At 43.0% G+C, this 26818-nt stretch overlaps 2 protein-coding genes across 4 annotated transcripts in view; both read right to left on the bottom strand.

Moving 5' to 3' along the window:
- Window positions 1-4416: 4416 nt before the first annotated feature.
- LOC141272129 (zinc finger protein RFP-like) lies at window positions 4417-8023 on the bottom strand. The gene has a single exon (XM_073682477.1). The coding sequence runs from the start codon at window positions 7970-7972 to the stop codon at window positions 6551-6553; it is 1422 nt and encodes a 473-aa protein (XP_073538578.1). The 5' UTR covers window positions 7973-8023; the 3' UTR covers window positions 4417-6550.
- A 2269-nt stretch (window positions 8024-10292) lies between these two features.
- MYH10 (myosin heavy chain 10) overlaps window positions 10293-26818 on the bottom strand; it is a 72137-nt gene continuing 55611 nt past the window's right edge. For all 3 annotated transcript variants that reach the window (XM_073682473.1, XM_073682474.1, XM_073682476.1), the window contains 27 exons: window positions 26418-26532; window positions 25613-25806; window positions 25060-25181; window positions 24710-24779; window positions 24474-24634; window positions 23215-23323; window positions 22989-23120; window positions 22670-22876; window positions 22390-22527; window positions 21512-21635; window positions 21251-21422; window positions 20896-21108; window positions 20302-20446; window positions 20002-20208; window positions 17113-17217; window positions 16370-16522; window positions 16023-16271; window positions 15714-15926; window positions 15418-15630; window positions 15173-15334; window positions 14964-15092; window positions 14794-14882; window positions 14550-14673; window positions 13060-13268; window positions 12859-12967; window positions 12602-12774; window positions 10293-11644 (listed from right to left, as the gene is read on the bottom strand). In XM_073682473.1, the coding sequence (XP_073538574.1) occupies window positions 11485-11644; window positions 12602-12774; window positions 12859-12967; window positions 13060-13268; window positions 14550-14673; window positions 14794-14882; window positions 14964-15092; window positions 15173-15334; window positions 15418-15630; window positions 15714-15926; window positions 16023-16271; window positions 16370-16522; window positions 17113-17217; window positions 20002-20208; window positions 20302-20446; window positions 20896-21108; window positions 21251-21422; window positions 21512-21635; window positions 22390-22527; window positions 22670-22876; window positions 22989-23120; window positions 23215-23323; window positions 24474-24634; window positions 24710-24779; window positions 25060-25181; window positions 25613-25806; window positions 26418-26532 (4197 nt within the window). In that variant the 3' untranslated portion in view covers window positions 10293-11484. The remainder of the gene's footprint in view (window positions 11645-12601; window positions 12775-12858; window positions 12968-13059; window positions 13269-14549; window positions 14674-14793; window positions 14883-14963; window positions 15093-15172; window positions 15335-15417; window positions 15631-15713; window positions 15927-16022; window positions 16272-16369; window positions 16523-17112; window positions 17218-20001; window positions 20209-20301; window positions 20447-20895; window positions 21109-21250; window positions 21423-21511; window positions 21636-22389; window positions 22528-22669; window positions 22877-22988; window positions 23121-23214; window positions 23324-24473; window positions 24635-24709; window positions 24780-25059; window positions 25182-25612; window positions 25807-26417; window positions 26533-26818) is intronic.

Raw genomic sequence — 26818 nt, 5'->3', positions numbered from 1 at the left:
AAAATTCATATTTTGAAAATTGTGAAATTTTCAAAATTTTCGCCAAATTTCCAATTTTTTCACAAATAAACACAAGTGATATCGAAGAAATGTTACCACTATCCTGAAGTACAATATGTCACGAAAAAACAATCTCAGAATCAGTGGGATCCGTTGAAGCGTTTCAGAGTAATTACCTCATAAAGTGACAGTGGTCAGAATTGTAAAAATTGGCCTGGTAAAAACTTACCCAGGGGGGTAAAGGGGTTAAAGTACACTCTGCACCCCATCTTGACTGAAAAAAAAACAGAAATGTAGAAATTTTTGCAAATTTATTAAAAAAGGAAAAATGAGATATCACATGGTGATAATTAATCAGACCCTTTGCTCAGAGTAGAAGCACCCTTTTGAGCTAGTACTGCCATGAGTCTTTTTGGGAATGATGCTACAAGTTTTTCACACCTGGATCGGGGATCCTCTGCCATTCTTCCTTGCAGATCCTCTCCAATTCCGTCAGGTTGGAAGGTGAACGTTGGTGGACAGCCATTTTCAGGTCTCTCCAGAGATGCTCAATTGGGTGTAGGTCAGGGCTCTGGCTGGGCCAGTCAAGAATGGTCACAGAGTTGTTCTGAAGCCACTCCTTTGTTATTTTAGCTGTGTGCTTAGGGTCAGTGTCTTGTTGGAAGGTGAGCCTTCGGCCAAGTCTGAGGTCCAGAGCACTCTGGAAGAGGTTTTCATCCAGGATATCTCTGTACTTGGCCGCATTCATGTTTCCTTCAATTGCAACCAGTCGTCCTGTCCCTGCAGCTGAAAAACACCCCCATAGCATGATGCTGCCACCACCATGTTTCACTGTTGGGATTGTATTGGGCAGGTGATGAGCAGTGCCTGGTTTTCTCCACACATACCGCTTAGAATTATCACCAAAAAGTTCTATCTTTGTCTCATCAGACCAGAGAATCTTATTTCTCATAGTCCGGGAGTCCTTCATGTGTTTTTGAGCAAACTCTATGCGGGCTTTCATATGTCTTGCACCGAGGAGAGGCTTCCGTTGAGCCACTCTGCCACAAAGGCCCGACTGGTGGAGGGTTGCAGTGATAGTTGATTTTGTGGAACTTTCTCCCATCTCCCTACTGCATCTCTGGAGCTCAGCCACAGTGATCTTGGGGTTCTTCTTTACCTCTCTTACCAAGGCTCTTCTCCCACGATTGCTCAGTTTCCCTGGATGGCCAGGTTTAGGAAGACCTGTGGTGGTCCCAAACTTTTTCCATTTAAGGATTATGGAGGCCACTGTGCTCTTAGGAACCTTGAGTAATGCAGAAATTATTTTGTAACCTTGGCCAGATCTGTGCTTTGCCACAATTCTGTCTCTGAGCTCCTTGGGCAGTTCCTTTGAGCTCATGATTCTCATTTGATCTGACATGCACTGTGAGCTGTGAGGTCTTATATAGACAGGTGTGTGCCTTTCCCAATCAAGTCCTATCAGTTTAATTAAACACAGCTGGACTCCAATGAAGGAGTAGAACCATCTCAAGGAGGATCACAAGGAAATGGACAGCATGTGACTTAAATATGAGTGTCTGAGCAAAGGGTCTGAATACTTATGACCATGTGATATTTCAGTTTTTCTATTTTAATAAATTTGCAAAAATTTCTACATTTCTGTTTTTTTTCTGTCAAGATGGGGTGCAGAGTGTACATTAATGAGAAAAAAAATTAACTTTTTAGAATTTACCAAATGGCTGCAATGAAACAAAGAGTGAAAAATTTAAAGGGGTCTGAATACTTTCCGGACCCACTGTAGGTCTGTGTTCTTCCAAACAGATGGCCGACCATTGAACTGAGTTCTGCACTTGGGGCATGAGTAAATTCCAGTCGTATCTTGGCTGTAGAGCAGATTCTGAAGGGAAATCTGACAAAAGTTGTGTCCACAAGTCAGGGTTACGAGATCGGTATACATAGTCAGACAAATGCAACATTTCCGATCATCCGCCAGATCCACAAATGCCATCTGAACAAAGACGAAGCAATAATGAAAGTCATCCGCAGAGCAGAGCGTGAGGAACATTACACTAATTGCATTTTCAGGGTTTATGCAATGGATTTTAGACACAGAAATTTAGAGTGTGGATTGAAGAGTTGAGGAAAGTATCAAGAAAAAAAACAAGCACGTCTCCTTTCCATATGGTCCCTGATAGTTTTTATAAGTTCTCATAAACCAAAGGTTTAGTGAGATGAATGTACTAAAATGTGTTCTCCCATCTTGGGGCAAAGTCCTACTGCTAAACTCAACTTACTGTACTAATGAATATGCAAATTACCTCTTCAGAGAAAGAGGACTTGAACTCTATAGCGCCACCTATTGGAAGCAGCAATCCTACAAGTCACAATCGACCCTTTAATGGGTACTAGTACTATTGAAGGTAAACAGCTTCTCCATCTTTCTGCTTCACAAGGACCACAGCTCCTCATTCGAGGCTGAAAGGGGTTGTGAGTCCGTTTAGAAGAACCAATTTTCAGATGAGCCGTCAGTGAATTGTGCGAGTCTGTATAGTAGGGTCTTAACTTTCAGGACATTTATTTAATGTTGTCATATCTCTGCATATCCTCATTTTGGTCTCCAGGTCAGAGGGGACTGAAGCAAGTTGCTTCTTATAAAACTCAAACTCTCAGACCAGCAGATTGTCAGAAAAGAGCCTTCCCCAAACTGTGGACAATTGTAGCCTCCAGCTCTGTGGGAACAATGTCTTGTGTTCAAGCATTAAGATTTCCCTTCACTGGAACTATTAGGCCAAGGCTGACCCCTGATACCAGCCCATTGTATTATCCTCCTCCACCAAACTGTACAGCGGGCACAAAACGGTCAGGCAGGTAACAATCTCCTGGTTTTAACCAAACCCAGACTTGTCCATCAGATGCCGGATCGAGAAGTGTGATCCATCACTGCACAGAACACCTTTTCTCCAGTGGTGGCGGCCAGCTTCACACAACTCCAGCCAGCGCTCGGCATTGTGCTTGGTGATGTACGGCTGCATGCAGCTGCTCGGCCATGAACCTCCTGGCGGGGGCAAAGGGTTTGTGCTGATGTTAATATCAGAGGAGGTCTTGACTCTGCAGTTATGGAGTCAGCAGAGCGTTGGTGACTTTTCTGCCCTCTGCTAATCAGCACTCTGTGACCCCGCTCTGTAACATTACGGGGGTCTCCACTCTGTGACTGAGTTGCTGCGGTTCCTTCCACTTTTCAGTAATATCACTCAGAGGTGATGGGGGAAGATTTAAGAGGGAAGAAATGTCATGAACGGACTTGTTACACTGGTGGTTCCTAGTACAGGACCGCACTAGTATCAGTGAAGGCAGGCGAGGGGATGGATGTTATACACAGAATGGCGTTAAGACTGACAATTCATGATGTGAATAGTAAAGACTGTCATGGACTGTGATGGCAGCATTGTGAGACTACAGTGATCCCTGCTCACTTCAATAGTATCTGATCTGCATTACCCAGGACCAAAATACACAGAGCTGCGGTGTCCTTGCACCAGTCAGTGTTTGCTGAAGCTGGAAATAGCTGATCAGTGGGGATGCAGAGTGCTGGACAGCCACTGATCCATCATTATTGATCTACCCTAAGAACAGCTCATCGATTTACCTTCTATTCATTACCCAGAGTAATGCACTTTGTTACTCTCTGTTATCAGTCATTTAATGCTGGTGAAAGGCTGATAGCTGTGGAATATGTAACAGAAGTGTAGACACCTCCCTGGCCTCCGATCACTTCATTGTCCCGTATCTCCAGTGTGAGGAGCATTTACAACCTCCGTGACAGTCAGCCGCTCCTCGTCTATCACAGTAGCACTCATATAAGCGATATACTATAGGTTTTTACTGCTCCTTATTTATAGGCGCTAGAAGTTGTGACCACAGTACAGATTTTACTTTCCCCAGTGTACATCGTCACTGCTGTGGAAGAGACATAAGCTATAAGTAATTAACACACACAAACCATTTCACAATTTATTAATAAACCCTTACACGGCTTGCACATTTTTTTTGTAAGTTTAAGACACTTTATGACTCGGAGATTTTAGTAAATAAGACTAATAATAAGTGGTATAAAATCATAATAAAATGCACAACCTTTATCAATCAGCCGGAGCCACAGGCTAAATCTGGCACAATTTCTGACTGTTTAGTCAAAGAATTAGAAAGTTTAATAAAAATCCACTGTGGCTTTAATCATATGTTCAGACATTGTATACAATCCACACTACATAATGAGGAATAATAATGCAATAATATATATAGTACGAATAATCAGGACTAAAGTCACCGCACTCTGCGACAGGAAACAAGGTGGCAGATCTGTTTTTACTATTCATTCTTGTGTCGTATGAGCGCCTAAGATGCCATCTTACCCAGGTTTTATATGGGTTAGTCCTGTCCTTAACCTTTTTTTTTTTTAAGCAGCCAAAAAAGCCATATAAACATTTTAAAAAGAAAAGTCCTCCGTGTGTCCATGCTTCCTGTTCATTCCTGTTAGACAAGTGATCGCTGCAGTCAATCACTGGCCACAGCGGTCACATGTTTATACAACCTGTTCTGTCTGGATATTGACCAGCGGGAGACTTTGGCAAAGTTCTAAGGAGAGTAGCAGGGATTCAGTAATCTATGTAGTGGTCACATGACCATCCAAATGGAAAAAAGTACAGAGGCCACCAGGGAGAGAACAGTTTTACAAAAGTTAAAAAGCCACATAATGGGGGACAACAGATTTAAATGCATCCCTGTACGTGTGGCCAGAAGTTGGGCAGAGGAAATGGGCACAAAAGGAATACAAAAAATAGTGATAGCTAAATAAATCTAAAGTATTATACAAGTACATACCGAGAAGAAAATCTATTACCATCCATAAGTGACCCAACACTGAAGGACTTGACTGATCTCCCAGTTCTGTGTTCTGATAAAGGAGTTGAACAGTATTTAGAAAAATTAGTCTGTAATCTTCCAGAACCAGCGACAAATAGTCTATAACTGCTTGTGATACTGCCAAGCGGCCAAAGCATAAAGATATTAATGTTTAAAAGGCACCAGGCAGTAAGAATCTGCCTAAGAAACCTCAAGTACTGCAGGAAAGGGCAAGAAAAGACATTTATAATAACTGTTGATGTCGTCTCTACTCTCACTGTATCTGGAGAACTGAAGAGAATCCGAGGACCCCAATAGGCCTACCAATGCATGTAGGAGCCTAAATTGCATACGTATAAAACATGAACTTTCGCGCAACAGGATGGCGAATAACAGTGGAATAGATATGGTTAGAAATGTGTTTCCCTCATCTAAACCTGCTTATTCAAAACAGATTGAAATTGAAAAACTATGGCTTGGCCCAGCCCAACCTAATTTTCTGATATGGAATGAGTTTTACAATCCTCCTTCAAACTCATGGGTGAATCTCACCAGAGACATTTGGAGGACCTGCTCCAAAAATTTCAAACCATTATCCACAAACTCCCCTCTTCCTTCCTATTCCACCCAGATTTCCCTGAACGCTTGACTCCCTCAATAGCAAGAACATGGGCTCACACTGGTCTGTTTAATTTTGCAGCTACTAAACAAGGACTTTGCTTCCTTATGATGAGATCAACTCTAAATTAGCCGTTCCTATGCTTCCGTTTTCCAATACATTAAGATAAGGCATTTAACCTTATCCCTATTTCGCCGATTACAGGTTTCTATCCAAACATCCTTTGAAAGACTTTGTAGAAATGGTCCCTCAATGAAAGGCATCTTGTATCACTTATAAAGAGAACCAATACGAGATCCTCCATTTTTGGTACCATATTCCTGAGCGTCTCCATAAACTAGATCCATCTATCTCCCCCTTGTTGACAGGATCTATATTCGAACTATTGTGGGACTGCTCCCTGATAAGACCATTTTGGACAAACGTACAAACTTTGATTAAACAGGTCTTCGAATTAGACCGATCATTAGATCCTCAACACTTTTTACTTAATATCTTCCCGCAAAATATATCTAAAACAACCGTTAGACTTCTCCTACACATATTGATGACCTCTAGATGTTGATTAGCTTCTCATTGGAAACTAAACTCCCTCCGTCTATATATGACTTATACACCAGGATCAAAGAGATCAGAAATTTTGACTATCGCACTGCTCTGAATGATGAAATGGTCGAGATTCAACCTCATTTGGTCCCCCCCATGGGACACCTTTTGGGTACTAAATATTTAGGAACCTTATTCACTAGGTCATATATTCCCTCTCACCCTTAAACTCCTAATACCTTTACTCATCCCCTTTCCCTTCTATTTGTATCCCTTGTTTTTTTTAATTTGTTATATAAGAAATTTGGATAATCACTATAGTATGTTACATCTATATAAAGTGGATTTGCTTTGTTTTCATTGTAATTTTGGGTTTGAACGTCAGGTATCAAACGTCTTGAATTACCGAGGGTGGAGGGGCACTTAAAAATATTACAGAGGCTAAGGAAACTAATGGAACAGGGACTTTATACATTTGGGTTGATCTGGCCTTCACCATATCTAGCTCTTTATTTTGACCCAAGATGACCATACCCAAATGATGGCATGTAGAGGCTCCATGAAGTTAGCAGAGAAGGTGTGCAAATGTCTCGTGGGAGAACCAATCTCATAAAATGACAACTGCCCGGCTTCATAATCTAGATAGATCCTTAATGTGTTTTGTGATGGCTGGTGAGATAACTCTGAAACAGTTTTATCATGCGATGCTGAATACTCATTGTCATACCTTCGTAGACACCAGGACTTCTTATTATCCCCAACAAGAGATTCATGTCCTAGTCTGTCAATACTGGCGTAAGCCATTCCCATCATCCAATTTCCAGTTTCACTCGTTTCCACTTCCCAGAATTGTCTCCCTTTATAAAAGCTTCTAACACTCAATACTTGATTGTACTCAAATCGCTCTGGGTTTTGGGAATAATTCTGGTTGCACCCAGACCAAGACGCTGTTTTTAAGTCATCGGAAACATGAACACCTCTCCCAGCTGTGTAATTATTTAAGGTAATCGCTAAAGACTCATGCACGTAGATCCCTCCAGTAACACCATTCACAATGTTTGCTATACCAGTGTGCAAAGTCACAGAGATTAGGTCTTCATCTAATCCAGCAGAAGCTTCATCACCACCATTATACCCTTCATCTGTCAAAGACAAGCCATTAAAATCTGCTTGTAAGAGCGTTAAGTGATCTGTCATGTTGCACAGTTCCTCAAGGTACAACACTTTGCTATACCGATCATCTTTCTTCACATTGAGTTTTTGGGACAAAGAGGACGACACCTGTTTCTCCTGCTTGGAAATCTCACTGAGGATTGTCTTCTCGAGTACAGTCAGCTCATCCCTGAACTCCTGAATTAAGACTGTACAACTTTCCTTTATAGTAGACGCTATTTCTTTCATTTTTCTCACAACTTCTTGTAGACAGCGGGCTTCACTTTCTTCTTCATCACCCGAGACCAGATGTCCAAGAATGTTCCTCAGAGCCTCTTTCTTCTTTTCACAAGCCTCATCAAAGCTCAGTATTTCATGCCCCTGGTGTTGTACACTCTGACGACAGACTGTACAGATCCTGGCGGAGTCTTCCCAGCAGTAGTACTCCAGGGGTCTCTTATGCAGGGAACATGTTCCGAGGCGCTCCCCTTGTTGTTGCTCGGAGCGGATCCGCTCCACTATATTAGATAGGTCTGTGTTCTTCTGCACAGCTGGCCGACTATTGAGCTGATTTCTGCACTTGGGGCATGAGTAAATTCCAGTCGTATCTTGGCTGTAGAGCAGATTCAGAATGCAAATCTGACAAAAATTGTGTCCACAAGTCAGGGTTACAGGATCAGTATACATACTCAGACAAATAGAACATTTCAGATCATCCACCAGATCCACAAATGCCATCGCGACCAAAGCTGAAGCAATAATAAAAGTCATCCACAGAGCAGAGCGTGAGGAACCTTACAGTATTTGCATATTCAGGGTTTATGTATTGGACTTTAGACAGAGAATTTATAAGTGTGGGATGAAGAGTTGAGGAAAGAACCAAGAAAAAAAAACAAGCTTTTTTTCCATTTGATCCCTGACCGGTTTTACAACTTCTCATAAACCAAATAGGTTTTCAAAGTGAGATCAAAGTACTAAAATGCACTCTCACATCTTGGGGCAAAAACATATTGCTCTTATGAACCTGTACAACTCCTCCCTTCCATCTGGGCACTTCTCAAGGACCAAAGTTGCACAATTAAGGCTGAAAGGGGTTGTACAGTTTAGAACAACAAATTTAGAGTAAGAAAACCAGCTCACTCCTTCCTGATGACTCCAGATTATTTGGAAGATCAAGACCATGATGCTGCACAGTATGTCAACTACACACAGTTAGGAAAGGAAAGGTCCAGCTTCAGGTATCAAAGTTTGTAAGATAAAACCACGTCTTTATTAATGCTTCTTGTTAAAATTCAGACACATTGCAATGTTAAAAAGGTAGGGGTACCTCCAAAACCAACGCGTTTCGAACATAAAACAAGTTCTTAATCCTGGTAAACCCATTTTCAGATGAGCGATAAGTAAATTGAGTGAGTCAGTAGAGCAGGGTCTGAACTTTTAGGATATTTTTTCATGTCTTAGCTGACAAAAAAAACAGCTTCTTTATGGTCTTGAGTGAGAGGAAGGTTACTGTCAAAGCATGTCCCCAACCATGAAAATCTGGTGCAAGCAAAACAGAGGAAGCTTTCTTACACAGCAAGATGCCTCCCATGAAACTAATGGAGGTTGAGGAGTAAGAGGAAGTTTTCTGCCGCAGCAAGCTGACACCCATAAAACTAGTGGAAGCTGAACAGTAAGGCTATGTGCCCACGATGCAGAAATGCTCCGGATTTTTTCCTGAGCGTTTCTGCATCTCCCTGGCAGAAAAAAACGCATGCGGATTGTACATGTAGATTGTACATGCGGATTGTACATGCGTTTTTCCTGCCAGGGACATGCGGATGTGAAGCGTTCTTCACTTGCATTTCCGCATGCGGATTGTACATGCGTTTTTCCCGCCAGGTAGAAGCATTTGTCAAGCGTTCTTCACATGCATTTCTGCATGCGGGTTATCAAGCTCTTTTGCAAGTGATTTTAGCATCACTTGGAAAGTACTTGACAACTTGGTCACACTCTATAAATCCATGCAACCCGCATGGATTTATATAGTGTCACCGTAAAGAATGTTAAAAAATAAATCTATACTTACCTTCTGATGGCCTGCGGAGTCTTTATTCGCGCCGTCCTGGCTTGCCAGCAGCTCGCGGTACACTACACTGAAGGACCTGCCGTCACATGACATCAGCGCAGGTCCTTCAGTCCACCGCGATCTGCCGACAAGCGAAGACAAGCATACCGGGGCCATCAGAAGGTAAATATATTTATTTTTTATTTTATTCTTTTTTTTACAGGTTCTATGGTACCTGGGTCCGGAGGAGAGTCTCCTCTTCTCCACATCCGGGTACCATCCGCACATTGAAACGCTTGGATTCTGCATGTACAGATCCAGTGATGCGTAATCCATGCGTTCCAATGCAAGTCAATGGCGGCGAAAACGGCGAGCTTCCGCAAAATAATTGGTAGAGCTGCATTTTTTCCCGCAATGATAACCCGCAGCGGAAATTTCCGCAGCATGTGCACAGCACATGCGGATTATAATTGGGGAACATGGCAGACCTTCTACCATGCGTTTTTTTAAGCGTTTCTGCAGCTGCAGAAACGCTTAAAAAGTGCATCGTGGGCACACAGCCTAAGAGGAAGCTTTCTGCGCCACAAGCAGCTACTCATGAAACTAATGGAGGAGGAACAGTAAGAGGAAGCTTTCTGCGCCACAAGCTGCTGCTCATGAAACTAATGGAGGACGAACAGTAAAAGGAATCTTTCTGCGCCACAAGCTGCTGCTCATGAAACTAATGGAGGAGGAATAGTAAGCGGAAGCTTTCTGTGCCACAAGCTGCTGCTCATGAAACTAATGGAGGAGGAACAGTAAGAGGAAGCTTTCTGCGCCACAAGCTGCTGCTCATGAAACTAATGGAGGAGGAACAGTAAGAGGAAGCTTTCTGCTACCACAAACTGCCGGCCAGCCAGAAACGAGGCAACAAAGAACAATATGAAATGTTCTTATAGTACTAGCTATTCTGCCAACAATGGCTCTGCAGCCCATCATCAACCACCCACTACTGCATGTGGATGGTACTTGACGTTTGTTGAAATAAGAGGCAGAGGAAGGAAATTCTATAATGAATACGTTTATTGTCTTACAAAATTCTTTGTCTAGAAATATGGGATATACACGGGGGTGAGGGGGAAGAGGGAGATCCCAGGGGATGGGCAGGTGATTTCGGCAGCTGTTATGTAGTAAAAAAAAAAAATATATATATATATAACAAGACAGACATTTTATGCGCACACAGAGATAACCTGTATTAACCCTCATAGGTCAAGGAGGAGGCAAGACAACACCTTCCTCCTTAATCCTGGAGCGTATGAAGCTTTTAATACAAATTTAAAAAAAACAAAAAAAACATGATATTTCCAGCACGTGTTCTGAGTAATACTGACTTTTCTGAAATGGACTTCCTAGTGATATAATGCACAGTCATGTAATAATCTCATACAATCTGCTGGGAGAAGGGAATATGCATTTTATTATTCTCAATTGACTAAGTGTCTAAGGCACCGCTTATGTCATTAAATATTTTTTTTTTTCAGGTTTTTAAAAATTGCAAGTGGGATCTGAACAAAGTGCTAATTCGCTAATTGAAATGCATTTTGGATAGAATAAACCCAGACGACCAATGTCACAGTGTTGGCATGATGCGGAATAGCTAGTGCCGGGAGCAAGAAACGGACAGTCCGTGCCCGACCCAGAATCCTACAGATAACGAGAAATGATAAATCTGGCAGATTCACAGTTTAGTCATGAAACTTCTGTTCTGCAGTCCACCACAGACTAGAGAAGAGAGACCAGATACAACATGCAAAATGGGGCAGGAATCGCGCATCTTCCCTTCACCCCCGTCGTCGCCCACATGGGATATGGACATGTAGTGTAGGCTTTTTTTTTATCCACATGATGCTATAAAGAAAAAGAAAGCAAAAAAAAAAAAAGTCTTAAAACAGACGCCTTTATAGGAAATGTAAAGTCGGAATAAGTAAATAATCTTTGATGCCTGCCTTCTGTGTATGGGGGAGAAGGAAGGTGGTCTTCACATCAGTTTCGGCAGAAATCGAGAACATTCTGCAGGAAACCAATTCAAAACGGATTTTTGATTTAGCAATACAGAGACCAAAGCTGGAGAGAAGTGCGATACAGACTCCTCCAGATCGGTGGACCCCTCGGTGCTTCTACGAGCAGTTTCATGTCCCTTCATTCTTGCTCCCTAGGCGGCCCTGATTCGGGCAGAGGAATGCTCGGAAGGAAGTCACTCGGCTGGGGAAGAAGCAGACGTCTCATTGACCTCATTGGTTTTACTCTCCGTTTCATCATCTGAAAGATCAAGGGAAGCACCCTCTATCTGGAGCTGGCGACGACCGGAACGGCTAGAGGATGTTGTTGAGGAGAAAGACATGGGACCACCCCTCCTGCAAGAGAACACGATTTACGACATTTAAAGAGACTCTACATTTACAGGAAATCTGTCGCTTCCTCAACTAAATAAATACAACTTATAGGGTTCTATAATTTACTTTGCCCCTATAAATCTCATACCTGCAGTAAAGATTTCCCTTGTTTTATTTCGTGGAAAAACGAAAGATTTTATTTCATATGCAAGCGACGGCTCCTTGGTGCACCTTTCTGCCCCCTTAATCAACACACTGGGCATTTCCGCTTGAACAGTACGAGCTCTGCCTGAAATGAATCCGCGACCTCGCACTGGAGGAGCCCTGTGAGCGAGTACACCATACCAGTGCATGGGATTGACTACGTGTGCTCACGTTGACTGGGCTCCAGTAACGTCAGTGCAGACGTTAATTTAATTCAGGCAGGACTCGTTCTGGCCATCTGGGTGCTGTCAAACTAAGGGGATGCTGATTGAGAGGCCAGAACAGTGCTCCGAGGAGCCCGGGGCCACACACCAGAGGGTGCTCCGAGGAGCCCGGGGCCACACACCAGAGGGTGCTCCGAGGAGCCCGGGGCCACACACCAGAGGGTGCTCCGAGGAGCCCGGGGCCACACACCAGAGGGTGCTCCGAGGAGCCCTCACTTGCATATAATATATTTTATTTTTTCTGAAAACCTAAAAACAAGTTAAATTTATACTGCAGGTCTGGTTTTTACAAGGTCAAGTTCTCTATAGGACTGTTTAGTTTAAAATCGGGGATGACAGACTAGAAGAACACTTATCTACTACTTCAACTGGTGTCGAACATTTTTTCAATACAAATAAGATGCCCACTCAGATGAGTCAATAAGTAATAATAAATGGGAGAGTTGGGTTGGTTTATGCTGTTTATGGTCACCACCGCACCCATTTTTCAGTCATGGCTTCATCAATATCATAGGGCAGGACAACTTCTTTAATGAGCTTTTTTCCCCACCTCAGCCTGTTCTTCAGGGTGGACACTTCACGGATCAGACCCTCATTGGCCTCTGATGCGTCATCCAGCTCCCGCTGCAACTTGCGCCTTGAGGCGTTCGCACGAGTGGCTTCCTCTTCCGCTTCTTCCAGCTGCCTCTTCAGTTGTTTCATGCGGACGTTGGCTTTTTCCATCTGTAAAAGAATTAACTAGTTTTGTTTCAGTAGTGCCCTAGTGATCACCCTATAGGTGTTAAACCTAAACATATGGACACGGACCTGCTCTTTGTACTGGTCAGCATGTCTCCGTTCATCTTCCACTTGCATGAACACTTCCTTCAGCTTCTTCTCAGTCCTCCGCACCAGCTTGTTAGATGCGGCTCGCTCTCTGCAGGGAGACGCAGAACACAGGTCACCACGTGTCATGGACAAGTCGTCTTTCTTTAGACTGACGCACAACCACATCACTTGGATACTTACTTGGCCTCCTGTTCCAGCTGCTCCTCCAGCTGTGCAATCTTTGATTCGAGGGTGGCAATAGTGGCTTTAAATTTGGACTTCACAGTTCCCTCCAGCTCCTGGAGTTTGGCTTTCAGCTCCTTGTTTTGACGCTCCAGCTGCTGCCGAGCATTTTCACTTTTTTGGGCTGAGCTGCGCTCCCCGGAAAGCTCAGCGTTTAGTGTGTCCACCTAGAGACGGAGACAAACGTTTAGAAATTAATGTAATGGAAAGTGCACCAGATCACCATAATGTTTAATATAAATGGTGGAGCACCTAAAACAGCTGCATTGCTGAGCATTAGCCAATACTGAAGGGTGGGGGGAGATGTTTGTCCAGCTCAATCCACTTTATTTTGGCAATAAAAAGTGGATTTTTGGTACTCAACTTAATATCTTTCTCTCATAGCTTTGATGGGGGACAAAGAAACCATGGGTAATATGCTGCCACCTGGAGGCAGACACTAAAAATACATCTTAGAGAATATTCGGCTCCTCCTCAACAGTCTACACTTGGCAGCAGACACCCAGCTAATCAGTGCAAAAGTAGTAGGTGAAGCAAAACAAAGACCACTCAAACAAGGAAGGGTGCTGTATCCCAAAATGAAGGCTACAGTGAGTACCAAAAATCCTCTTTTCTCGTGCTCTTCATTGGGGAACACAGATTATGGCAGTCCCTGGGTTGGGAAAACTAATAACCATATTTCAGAAAGCGGAATAGCAATCTCTGACGTTCCCATCAGATCAACTGACGCTTGCAGATCCCTTCTGCCAAAGCCTGTATCCGCTGACACAAAAGTAAGAGCTCTGCAAAGATGTGGACTGAAGTCTAAGTAGTGGCCTTAGTAAGCAGAAGAAAAAACGCCTGGCAGCGTATGACCCAGGAGCCTCCAATCATTTGGGTAGTGTGCCCTATGCCATGGTCCTGGCTTAGCCCGATCTTCTAGAATATGACATTGAATCCAGCATGAAATGGTAACCCTAGAGGTAGCCCGGCCTCTGCAAGGGCCCAACAGGATGACAAAGGCAGCATCCAAATGTCTGAACGGAGCCGTGGGACACAGGTAGAGCTGCACAACTCTGACTGCGTAACTGAATAGATTGGGTGTTGGCAGGCCCAGTGTAGACTGTTGGGGAAAGCAGACTTTTTTCTAAAATGTATTGTTATTGTCAGCCTCCAGGTGGCAGCATATTACCCATGGATCCTGTGTTCCTCAATGAAGCGCCCAAGAAAAGCTATTTTATGAATGTGTTTCTAACTGTACATGCCTCCTTAACCCTGGTGTAGAAACCTCTACTTGCACATGCCTCCTTAAACCTAGCATTTATCCTAGTGCTCAATGAAGACAAGATGAGAACAAATATTTACATGGCCTCCAATTAATTCAAATTGTCTTCTATGCAGAGCAATAAAGTAGTATCATCAAATAATATTATAAGCCATCATTTGGGGCCCAAATCTTACACTCCCACCTGGAGAGTGGTTTTGCGGAATCGATCATTCAGAAGCTCCATGTTGCTCTGCTCCTCTTCCAGCTCTTCCTCCAGTTGGGCGATCCTGGCTTCCAAACGCCTCTTCTCATCCAGGAGGGCAGATCTGTCAGTGATGAGGACAATTATGTGCCCGGAGAACACTCAGACCAGTGATCACAACCGTGCACTATCCGATTCGGAAGGATAAACATGAAAAAAAAAAAAGAAAATTAGAAGCACTCACTTTCCTGAGGTGCTGTTTGAGATCTCATCGGCCAGCTCATCCCTCTCCTGCTCAGCGTGACGTCTGGATCGCTCAGAAGCCGCGAGTTCCTGTGGATATTACGAAGAACACGGTTGACCCAATAACTAATGACACAGATCTGTAATATTGGCCCCTTCATGATGAGTTACCTCTTGGAGTTGGAGAATTTCTGCCTCCAGATTCTTCAGTTTCTTCTCGTTCTCCTTTGACTGAGCGAAGATGTCATCTCGAGAAGCTCTCGCCTCTTCAAGTTCTCGCTGGTAATCCTTCATCTGCGCCTAGTGTGATAGAGAAGAAAATTAGGGCAAGCCTTCGTTTTCTATCCTAGTGTTATGTCCATATAACCACGTGACATTACCTGCAGTTTACGCAGCTGTTTAATGGCGTCCTCCCGGCCCTTATTTGCCCCCTCTATTTGTGACTCCAGATCCTTCAAATCCATTTCCAACTTCTTCTTGGCGGCAACAGCCAGAGCTCGCTGCTTGCGTTCATCTTCCAACTCTGCTTCCATTTCTCTCACCTTTGAGATGTAGAAATAGGTACACATATATATATATCCAGTCTTGGCAACTACAACTACTACCAAAACTATACACAACTCACCTGCTTCACCAACATACGCTTCTTCTCTTCATTCTGCTCATCGCGCGCCTGGAGGTCTCTTTCAAATTGCGCTTTCATAGCCTGCATGTTCACCTCCAATCTGAGCTTAGCGTCTTCTGTGCCCTGAAGCTCGTCCTCTAACTCTTCAAGCTGAGTCCTCATCTCCTCCACCTGCTGCTCGAGAGTGCGCTTAGACTTCTCCAACTCATGGACCTGCAAAAGTGAGCAGTGTCGAGATATCGGACGTAACCCTGCGATCAGACTACAAATATACATGTTGCGGCAGCTGTGCTCACATTCTTCCCAACGTCATCTTTTGAGCTCATCAGATCCTCCATCTCGGCCCTGAGCTGCTTGTTCAGCCTCTCAAACTCATCTCGAGCCTCCAGTGCTTCTTCAAGGGATCTAGCCAGAGAGAGGGCCTTTGTCTCCTTCTCCCGAGCATCAGCCTCTGCTCTGTCGCGTTCTTCGGCACATCGGGCAGAGATGTTTTTCTCTTCAGCAAGAAGCTGGAAGCAGTGACAAAGGATAAAAATGTGATATTTGGTTCAGCAGCCTGTAGTGGTGAAGGATATTTATCTATAGGGTTGTGACCAAAGACCCACCTGGTCAAACTTCTTCTGTTTCTTCTCCAGGTTGGACACAATCTGCCTCTGATGATCCAGGTCCACCATCAGGTCATCCAGCTCTTGCTGAAGTCTGTTTTTGGTTTTCTCCAACTTCTCGAAGGCCAGGCCTTTTTCTTCCAAGCGCTGACCCACCAACTCCATATCTTTCAGCAGCTTCTTCTTGACCTCTTCCAGGCCCTCAATTGTACCCACATCATCCTCCACCTTTTTCTTGGAGTCTGTAAGCTACGCAGGAGAACAGCCATTTACAACAACTTCAGGAATGGGATAAGACCAGAATACAGTGCGGCCCGCTGATGTCCTACAAGGACGTATGGTCCTACCTGTGCCTGCAGGGAGAGGATCTGCTTCTCCAGGGCTTTCCTGGCCTCCTCCTCTTCCTCCTGCTGCTCTTGCAGATTGTTCTTCTCTTCTTCCAGCTGACGGATGCGGCTGCTGAGGTTCAGCTTCTGTCGGGTCTCCTCCTGCAGAAGCTCCTAGCGGGAGAAGAAACGGTTAAACAACTGGAAGAGCAACTGATGGAGATTTAATAGTGACATTTAAAGCTTTCTTGACATATGGGGAAACATTGGCAGCTAGGATGTATAAGTACAATCCTAACTTTGTGCTGGCCTGACTCTCCGAATGTGACAGTCAGCTAAATAAAGTGCTCACGGTGTTTAGGTCCTGGGAGCCGAATCTGGGGAGCTTCCCTCCTGTATATGGGCCATTGCCATAGAAACCCGTGATATCATCGTGACATCACGGGCTTCCAAATGTGACATGAAGGAGTGGCAGGGTGAGAAGACAATCTGTCGTCCAAACCTCTGTGCAGATGCTGCTAATATTGCTATAAAGTGTTTATTTTGGAAAAAAAAAATACATTATTTTTTTTAAAAATTTGCCATTTGTCTTCTATATGAATAATAAAAAAAGTTATTTGTTTTGGTAAAAACCACAAAAAAAACACAGCCTCTAAAGAGGAAAAAATCTAAATACAAAGAAATTGTGTGTTCTAAAATGTGGAACTTTTCTGTAGCCATTTAAGCATCTGAAGGTCCAGAGATTCACATTATTATATTCCTACCTGTGTGTCCTGCAGCTGCGACTCCAGGCCGGCCACATCCTTCACCAGCTTAATACCCTTTTTCTCTGCTTCTTCCAGCAAACTAGAAACATTCTCCAACTCATTCTAAAATAAAAAGTCTAAATTATTACTGCTGACATCATTAAAGTAATTATATTCCTGTACATAGGAGCAGTATTATAGTAGTTATATTCCTGTACATAGGGGCAATATTATAGTAGTTATATTCTTGTACATAGGGAGCAGTATTATAGTAGTTATATTCTTGTACATAGGAGCAGTATTATAGTAGTTATATTATTGTATATAGGGGCAGTATTATAGTAGATATATTCTTGTACATAGGAGCAGTATTATAGTAGTTATATTCTTGTACATAGGGAGCAGTATTATAGTAGTTATATTCTTGTATATAGGGTGCAGTATTATAGTAGTTATATTCCTGTACATAGGGGCAATATTATAGTAGTTATATTCTTGTACATAGGAGCAGTATTATAGTAGTTATATTCTTGTACATAGGAGCAGTATTATAGTAGTTATATTCCTGTACATAGGGGCAGTATTATAGTAGTTCTATTCCTGTACATAGGAGCGGTATTATAGTAGTTATATTCCTATACATAGGGGCAGTATTATAGTAGTTATATTCTTGTATATAGGAGCAGTATTATAGTAGTTATATTCTTGTACATAGGAGCAGTATTATAGTGGTTATATTCTTGTACATAGGAGCAGTATTATAGTAGTTATATTCCTGTACATAGGGGCAGTATTATAGTAGTTATATTCTTGTACATAGGAGCGGTATTATAGTAGTTATATTCCTATACATAGGGGGCAGTATTATAGTAGTTATATTCTTGTACATAGGAGCAGTAATATAGTAGTTATATTCCTGTACATAGGGGGCAGTATTATAGTAGTTATATTCTTGTACAGAGGGGGCAGTATTATAGTAGATATATTCTTGTACATAGGGGGCAGTATTATAGTAGTTATAATCTTGTACATAGGGTGCAGTATTATAGTAGCTATATTCTTGTACATAGGAGCAGTATTATAATAGTTATATTCTTCTATATAGGGAGCAGTATTATAGTAGTGATATTCTTGTACATAGGAGCAGTATTACAGTAGTTATATTCTTGTACATAGGGGCAGTATTATAGTAGTTATATTCTTGTACATAGGGGCAGTATTATAGTAGGTATATTCTTGTACATAGGGGCAGTATTATAGTAGTTATATTCTTGTACATAGGGGCAGTATTATAGTAGTTATATTCTTGTACATAGGAGCAGTATTATAGTAGTTATATTCTTGTACATAGGGGCAGTATTATAGTAGTTATATTCTTGTACATAGAGGGCAGTATTATAGTAGTTATATTCTTGTACATAGAGGCAGTATTATAGTAGTTATATTCTTGTACATAGGGGCAGTATTATAGTAGATATATTCTTGTACATAGGGGCAGTATTATAGTAGTTATATTCTTGCACATAGGGGCAGTATTATAGTAGTTATATTCTTGTACATAGTAGCAGTATTATAGTAGTTATATTCTTGTACATAGGAGCAGTATTATAGTAGTTATATTCTTGTACATAGGAGCAGTATTATAGTAGTTATATTCTTGTACATAGGGGGCAGTATTATAGTAGTTATATTCTTGTACATAGGGGGCAGTATTATAGTAGTTATATTCTTGTACATAGGAGCAGTATTATAGTAGTTATATTCTTGTACATAGGAGCAGTATTATAGTAGTTATATTCTTGTACATAGGGGGCAGTATTATAGTAGTTATATTCTTGTACATAGGAGCAGTATTATAGTAGTTATATTCTTGTACATAGGAGCAGTATTATAGTAGTTATATTCTTGTACATAGGGGGCAGTATTATAGTAGTTATATTCTTGTACATAGGGGCAGTATTATAGTAGTTATATTCTTGTACATAGGGGGTAGTATTATAGTAGTCATGTTCTTGTACATAGGAGCAGTATTATAGTAGTTATATTCTTGTACATAGGAGCAGTATTATAGTAGTTATAATCTTGTACATAGGAGCAGTATTATAGTAGTTATATTCTTGTACATAGGAGCAGTATTATAGTAGTTATATTCTTGTACATAGGAGCAGTATTATAGTAGTTATATTCTTGTACATAGGAGCAGTATTATAGTAGTTATATTCTTGTACATAGGAGCAGTATTATAGTAGTTATATTCTTGTACATAGGGGGCAGTATTATAGTAGTTATATTCTTGTACATAGGAGCAGTATTATAGTAGTTATATTCTTGTACATAGGGAGCTGTATTATAGTAGTTATATTCTTGTACATAGGGGCAGTATTATAGTAGATATATTCTTGTATATAGGAGCAGTATTATAGTAGTTATGTTCTTGTACATAGGGGCAGTATTATAGTAGGTATATTCTTGTACATAGGGAGCAGTATTATAGTAGTTATATTCTTGTACATAGAGAGCAGTATTATAGTAGTTATATTCTTGTACATAGGAGCAGTATTATAGTAGTTATATTCTTGCACATAGGGGACAGTATTATAGTAGTTATATTCTTGTATATAGGGAGCAGTATTATAGTAGTTATATTCTTGTACATAGGAGCAGTATTATAGTAGTTATATTCTTGTATATAGAGGCAGTATTTTAGTAGTTATAGTCTTGTATATAGGGAGCAGTATTATAGTAGATATATTCTTGTACATAGGAGCAGTATTATAGTAGATATATTCTTGTACATAGGAAGCAGTATTACAGTAGTTATAATCTTGTTCTTATGGGGCAGTATTATAGTTTTTATACTTTTCTCCATTGAACAGTGGCTTACAATCTATAAACTGGAGCCCGTACCTGGAGCTTGCTGGTCTTTTCCCCCAGTTCTGCCCGCAGCCTGTCGCCTTCTAACACTTTGGCATGCATCTCCTGCACTTGCGCCTCCAGCTTCTTCCTCTTGTGTTCTGACTCTGCTTTCTGCTGCTGTAGGACCTTCACTTCTCCAGCCATCTCCTTGTTATCAGACTCCAGGCTCTGCTTATTCTTCTCTAGATTCACCTTAAACTATGGTAAATTACAAGGTAAGTAGAACAATTTAGATTCTACAACCACAAGGTACACTGATCGGCCCACTCGCCTGCGGCCACCTCCTCTTACCCTCTTGGCTTGCTCCAGTTGCTCAGAAAGCTCCTCCAGGGCGGTGGCCTGCCGCTGCCTCATCTCCTGGATTTGAGCTTCGTGGTTCTTGGTCTCCTCTTCGATACTTTTCTTCAGTTCAGCCACTTCTTGCTCACGTTTGGTCCTACAAGTGAAACACATTTTATTTCAAATGACTGGGACTGATCTGCTGTTGAAAAATATAAAAGAAATGCTGCATTTACATGGGCGCTTCATGTCACTATTTGGCAGGGGTCCCAAAAGTTAGACCCCCACTAGTCTATGTCGGTGTTAATTCATCATTGTGAAAGTTCCAGAAAAACAAGTTTTTATTTTTTTTACTTTTGTGCAAATGAAATCTTATTTATACAATGAAAAGTTTTCCAAAATCTCTAACTTTATGTTGCAGCTTAAAGATCTCAGTTTGCTGTCGGTGAATGGGAACATTCTCCTTTACAAGCAGAGGTTAATCATCCGCACTGACATGTCCATCAGACACAGGTGCAGGGCTTGTTACAGTGCCGTCATTAGCCGCACGGTCCTCTATAATACCGCTGACACCTCAGACGAGGCATGCATGCCCAGTGACGCTACCTCAGCTCCTGCTGGGCAGCCGTGGTGTCCAGAGTGTCCTCCAGCTCAGTTTTCAGGGCCTCCAGCTCTTCGCTTAGGTCTCTCTTCTGTTTCTCAGCCTTGTTTCGGGAAGCCTTTTCTGACTCCAGGTCTTCCTGCAGTTCGGCGATCTGCGCCTGCAACTCTCGGACCAACTTCAGAGCGTTGTTCTTCTGAACTACTTCGTCGTCGCCTCTGAGCACAGAACAAATCAAATAAGAGAATTAGGAATCACGTCCAAGGAGAATACCCTGGTATGACAACGGAGTAGTAAGATTTTCTCCTGGTTATGCACTATAGGGCGGTATACATGGTATATCACCATCACGTCTATCACCTCGCTAATGCAGCCTGCAGCTCCTCCTCTTTTTTGGCCAGCTGCAGCTTAAGCTCTTCAATCTGTGCCTGGAGCTCAGCTATTTGGTCCTGTAGGTCAGTGGTCTCGCCATCGAGCTTCCGTTTGGCCTTTTCCAGCTCCTGACGGGTCTTTTCTTCCTTTTTCAACCTTTCTAAAAAAAAAACAAAGCAGACAGGACGGTACAAAAAACGTTGATTGATTCCAATATATGACGGGTCTATGAATCAGACCACATGATACCTTCCAGGTCAGTGATCATCATCTCCTGCTTGTTCTTCAGCTTGGCCAGGTTTTTTGCCTTCTCTTCCTCCTCTGCGAGCTGCGCTGTGCATTCTGCGATCCTCTCGTCCATTAACTTTTTCTCCTGGATAAATACAAAAACTTTCAGCAACTTCATAAAGTTTTCCTTTGGTTTTCTAGCCCTGATCTTGAGGAACATGATGTATTATACTCTGTTTCCATCAAAAGCCGCATTCACAACTCTGCCGACATCCACTTTCACCCCGACAGTGATGTGATGGGTCCTGGAATACACTGCCCTCTTGTATCCTGAACTGTGCTCTATAGTGTTCTCCAATGTAAACTAAACACCGCAAGATTGTGACTGCAGATATGGATGGAGTATAATATGAACTAGCCCAACCCCTTAGTGACTAGCCCATTTTGGACTTCCAAAAGCAAGCAATTTTTTTTTGTTCCTTCACATTTATTTTTATTTTTTAACCATGGCAGCAGCGTTTTGGGTACAAATGATTTAATGATTAGTATTTTTTTTATTATTAAATGAAACATTTTTTTCCCCACTAGATGACTTGAAGCTGCAGTTCTGCAGTCAAACACCTTAGATGCTATGGTTAGTATTAACCGAATCTTCTCAGGGGTTAACATGCCAGGATCAGAGTCCTCTCCAATATCAGCAGTCGCAGCAGGAGCACGAAGGTGTATTATTGCTGTGGTCCTGCTGCTAATGCCGGCACAGTAAGACAGTCCGCACAACATCAGAGCTCCACAATTGTACTGTGCTTTTCATTAAGAGCTTAAGATCAGTAGAATAAAACTATAAATACTTTAGGTTCTCCCCGGACACATACAATTACACGGTCCGAGCAATGACCCACTTTTATAAACTTGGAGTTCTGATCCTCCAACAGCAGAATATCCTCCTCCATCTTCTTTATTTTGGCTTCCGCCGTCACTTTCTCCAGCTGTAGCTTCTGTCGAGCTGCTTCCTCTTCGTCCAACTGTTCCTCTAGATCCTGTAAAAGGGAAACAAGATGTGACCAAATTACTTGTGTCCCTACGAATACTAGGAGTGTGAGAAATCAAATGAGCAGAAGAATCATCTCATGTGCCACTGGTGCACGATGATGGATGATGCCAGATCTTAGGGGTTCATACCTGGATGTGGGATTGCATCTTTTTCTTCTCATTCTGCAGGACCTGGTTCCTCTCCTCTTCTTCCTCCATACGGATCTCTAGATCTCTAAGGATCTCTTCCAGTTCCTGTTTCTTTACAGCGAGACGGGCCCTCATCTCCTCGGCCTCAGCAAACAGCTCTGTCTCGGCTTGGAGCTGCTCCGCGAGAATATTCTTCTCCTCTACCAACTGAAGAGGACATTGGGTTGGAGGGGGGCGCGACTCAGACGTCCTAGTGACCCTACTATCACTGGACCACCACGGGCTCGATTGTATAATCAGGTGATCCATCTTCACTTACTTGCTGGTGCTTCCTCTCCATCTCCACAAGTTCTCCCTCCACCTTAGATTGCTTCTCCTTCACCTTCAAGAGTTCTTCATCTTTGGCCAAAAGTTCTTCCTCCTGTCTAGTCACTTGAAGTAGTGGTTTTACCTACAAAACCAACAATGTGTTGTCCTCGGGTGAATATAGGGTGGTCCTGGAGACTATGTCTGGGAGATCGAATGATCCCCTGTGCAGGACTCACCTTGGTGAATAGTCTCCACCATTGCCAGTGCCGCAGTTTCAGGTAGGCAGCGCAGTTTCTCTGTAGTACCTTCAGGGCGCTCAGCTGCTGCTGTTTCTTGGCAAAGGCCCTAAGGGATGAAGATCTCACATCTTATCAAGACACAAAGATATTGAGAATGTGGTCCATATACAGGCCAAAAGTTGAGACTGGCACAAATTTTGTTTTTCACAAAGTTTGCTTCTTCAGTTTTTATAATAGCAATTTTCATTGACTCTAGATTATGTAGTGTGATCAGGTGAAGTAATTCCTGGCAATGAAAATTAACTGCATGCCAAAAAAACACTTCCACTGAATTTCATCCAGAAAATTACCTGTTTATATCATATCAGTGAGCTTCTCGTTAGCTCAGGAGGAAGTGTTAAAGAGAACAAGGCAGCAGATATCACTCAGTCCTGCTGATTAAATTATAAAAGCAGACTGGTGTATTAGAAGGGCGCTAATAATTGAAATTGTCTTCTGTTAACCATGTTTACCATCAAGGAAACATGTGCAGTCATTATTGATTTGCATTAAATGGGCTTTACAGGCAAGGACACTGCAGCTTGTAAGATTGCCTTAAGTCAACCATTTATTGGATCATCAAAACCTTCAAAAGTGAGAGGTTGAATTACTGTGAAGAAGGCTTCAGGGCGCCCAAGAGAGTCCAGGAAGTGCCAGGGCCGTCTCCTAAATAGGATTCAGCTACACACCAGTGCAGAGGTTGCTCAGGAGTGGCAGCAGGCAGTGTCAGTGCATCTGAATGCAAAGTGAGGCAAAGGATTTTGGAGGTGGCTAAGTGTCAGTAATGACTGCAAAAAAGCCACTTCTCTCCAAGAAAAACATCAAGGATAAACGGATATTCTGCAGGAGAACGGCAGAGGACGGGGTTAAAGTTATTTTATCTGTAATAAAGCTCCCTTCAAACTGTTTTTGACATTCGGAAGGATGATTGTCCGGAGAAGAAAAAGGGAGTGCTACCAGAGTCCTGTGTCTGCCAACAGTAAAACAAGCTGAGACCACTCGTGGGGGGCTTCCTGCAACTAAAAGACTGAAAAACACCGAAGAGGCAAAATGTGAAAATCAAAATTTGTGGCTACGACCGTGAACTTTATGTAGAAGTGGATATGGCAGCTCAGTTCATCGTGCGGACAGTACGGTACTGCCGGGAGCAGGAAGCTTACAGTTCAAGATAATCACGTCACCCTCACCGTTAAGCCCTCCCCCCCATGTTTACTCACTTTCTGGCTATGTAGCCTCTGCACACCGCTTGGAAGTAGATGATAATATCAGTTATCTTCAGGTCCCGCTCCTCCTCCAGGTGCGCCAGCACACCCGCACGGAAGAAGATCTTACTCTGCCCGATCCGGAAAAGATTTGGATCCAGCTCCAGAGCCCGGATCTGAAGAAGGCGTAACGGTCAGGAGTATAGAAATCTTATGTATAAATCCTGATGCTATGCTCACATCTTCCTTACCATCCGCTCACAAGCCTGCTTCCCATCCATAAATCCTTTAGGGATGGCATTGGGGGTAAGAATTTCATATCTAGAGAAGCAGAACAAAAATATACCCAATTACATCATGGGTTCAGTGCAAGAACCAGGTGCAGCGACTTCAGGATACGTCCATGGAGGACTGACATGCGGAGGATTCACAGCTGCAGATTAGCTGGCGGAAAACCTGCTTTGTAGCCAAGATTTTAAGACATTGCCCTGTGGAGCCGAAGAGCCCACTCACATTTCTGCTTTTGCTCTTTCCACTGACAGAAATCCTCCCAATAAGTCCGGTGTGGACAAACCCTTTACAGTGACTGTTTACCCGTTACCTTTGTCTGAACTCCTGGAAGACGATGCGGTTGGGGAATCCCTGGCGGCAGATTCGGATACCTTCCAAAACACCATTACATCGGAGCTGGTCGAGCACCAAGTGAGGGTCCAGCTTCCCGGCCTGCGGGAGACATAAGAACGGGGTCCATCACATGCAGCACTCAAAGTTTTCAACATTTAAAGGGACCCTCCAGATATAACTGATAGCACTGTACCTAGACCACCATCCCTACAGGCCCTGCACTATGCATAACACGGTACCAGATTTTGTAGTGTTACAACTTTCAGGAAAGTGAGCCCCAAAGTTTTTTAAAAAAGTCCTCAAATACTTGTTCTCCCTAGGTCCAGCGCCAGCTCCATGCCGCTGCTTTAACGACAGAAGTAACATTAGCGTCACGTGCCATCAATCTCCGTGACTGGCTACAGCGGTGACACTCGCTGTTCACGGAGCAGTGGCAAGGAGACAAGTGCATAGTTTGGGGCAACCCCTTTAAAGGTATGAAAGTGACTGAGTTGAGGATGTACTCTTGTGATCGCCCGGTGCACGCTCACCCGCTTCTCGTGGTTGGGGATTATACAGCGCACAAAGTTGGGGTTGGTGTTACGCAACGTCGCCATGAGTTTGGTCAGTGACTCCTTGTACAGCTGCCCCACGGTGCGGAACATGCCTTTCTTGGTTTTGTATGCGGAGCCGAAGGCAGTCTCTGTCATTCCTGCCACCTGGTCAAGGCCAACGATTCGATCCACTGCAGAAAAAAATGCAACAAATTAAAGGTGTGCTCTACAAGGCTTAAAGGGGTTTCTCCAGAGCCTCACTTCCACATTGGGTGATACATGCTAATTGTGCATGCGTCCACTGACCCAACATCATCAGAACGACTCACCTCTCACCCAAAGAGGGAGAGGTGCTGCAGAACGCTTCATCTCTTCTTCTTGCTGTCAGTGAATGGAAATATTCTCTCTTTTCAGAAGATAACCTGTGGAGATCTTTTTGAGACTCGCTAGGAGGAGATAACACAATAACCAGCTCTGCAGCTGCAGGGTCTCCTCCTCTGAAGGTTTCCATTCACTGTCAGCAATGGAGATTATGAAAACCTGTTCAGAAAAGCAGCAAAGGAACCAATGTCATCAGTGAGATAAGGGGTCGTCGTTGGACTATATGACTAAGTCTACTCTTTCCTGCGCTCCTAGCCTGCAGCCCAGTCTACAGAGCTGACTGCGACTACACATTCACCCCCCACATACATGGTCATAAAAGGAGACTCTCTCGACAGTATGTCTAGGAGAAGAAAATAATCACAGAATATATGTGGATGAGTATCAGGGGCTTATACAGCGACCACAGGGGGCGACGTACCGTCCTTCCAGAGCTCGGCCACAAACTTGTCCGTGGACTGGTGAAGCAGCGTGGCCACGTTGTCGTTCAGGGGATCCATGTTCTTCATGAGCCATTCATCTGCTTTATAATCCACCTGTGGAGGGAGACAGCACTTGGTCAATGAGGAACAGAAAGTGGATCAATGTGCACACAGGTAATGACTCGTAACAAAAATGGGGGTCCAGTGTCCTCCATTGAAATAGATCAATGGTCACATGTATGCTGCTGCTCCAGTTAAAGGCCTGACAAAGATGGCCTACACCGCGCTTTCCGTTCACACACATCCATTATCCTACGATTGGGAAACAACCCCATATGCACATAGTTCGGACTCAATGTCTGCTCCTGAGCTAGTCCACACAGTACAATCACCACAGTGC

The sequence above is a fragment of the Phyllobates terribilis genome, unplaced genomic scaffold, assembly GCF_046119375.1.
Source record: "Phyllobates terribilis strain yellow unplaced genomic scaffold, ASM4611937v1 Scaffold_5__5_contigs__length_657084704, whole genome shotgun sequence".
Taxonomy (NCBI): domain Eukaryota; kingdom Metazoa; phylum Chordata; class Amphibia; order Anura; family Dendrobatidae; genus Phyllobates; species Phyllobates terribilis.
This window is presented reverse-complemented; position numbering and strand designations above follow the sequence as displayed.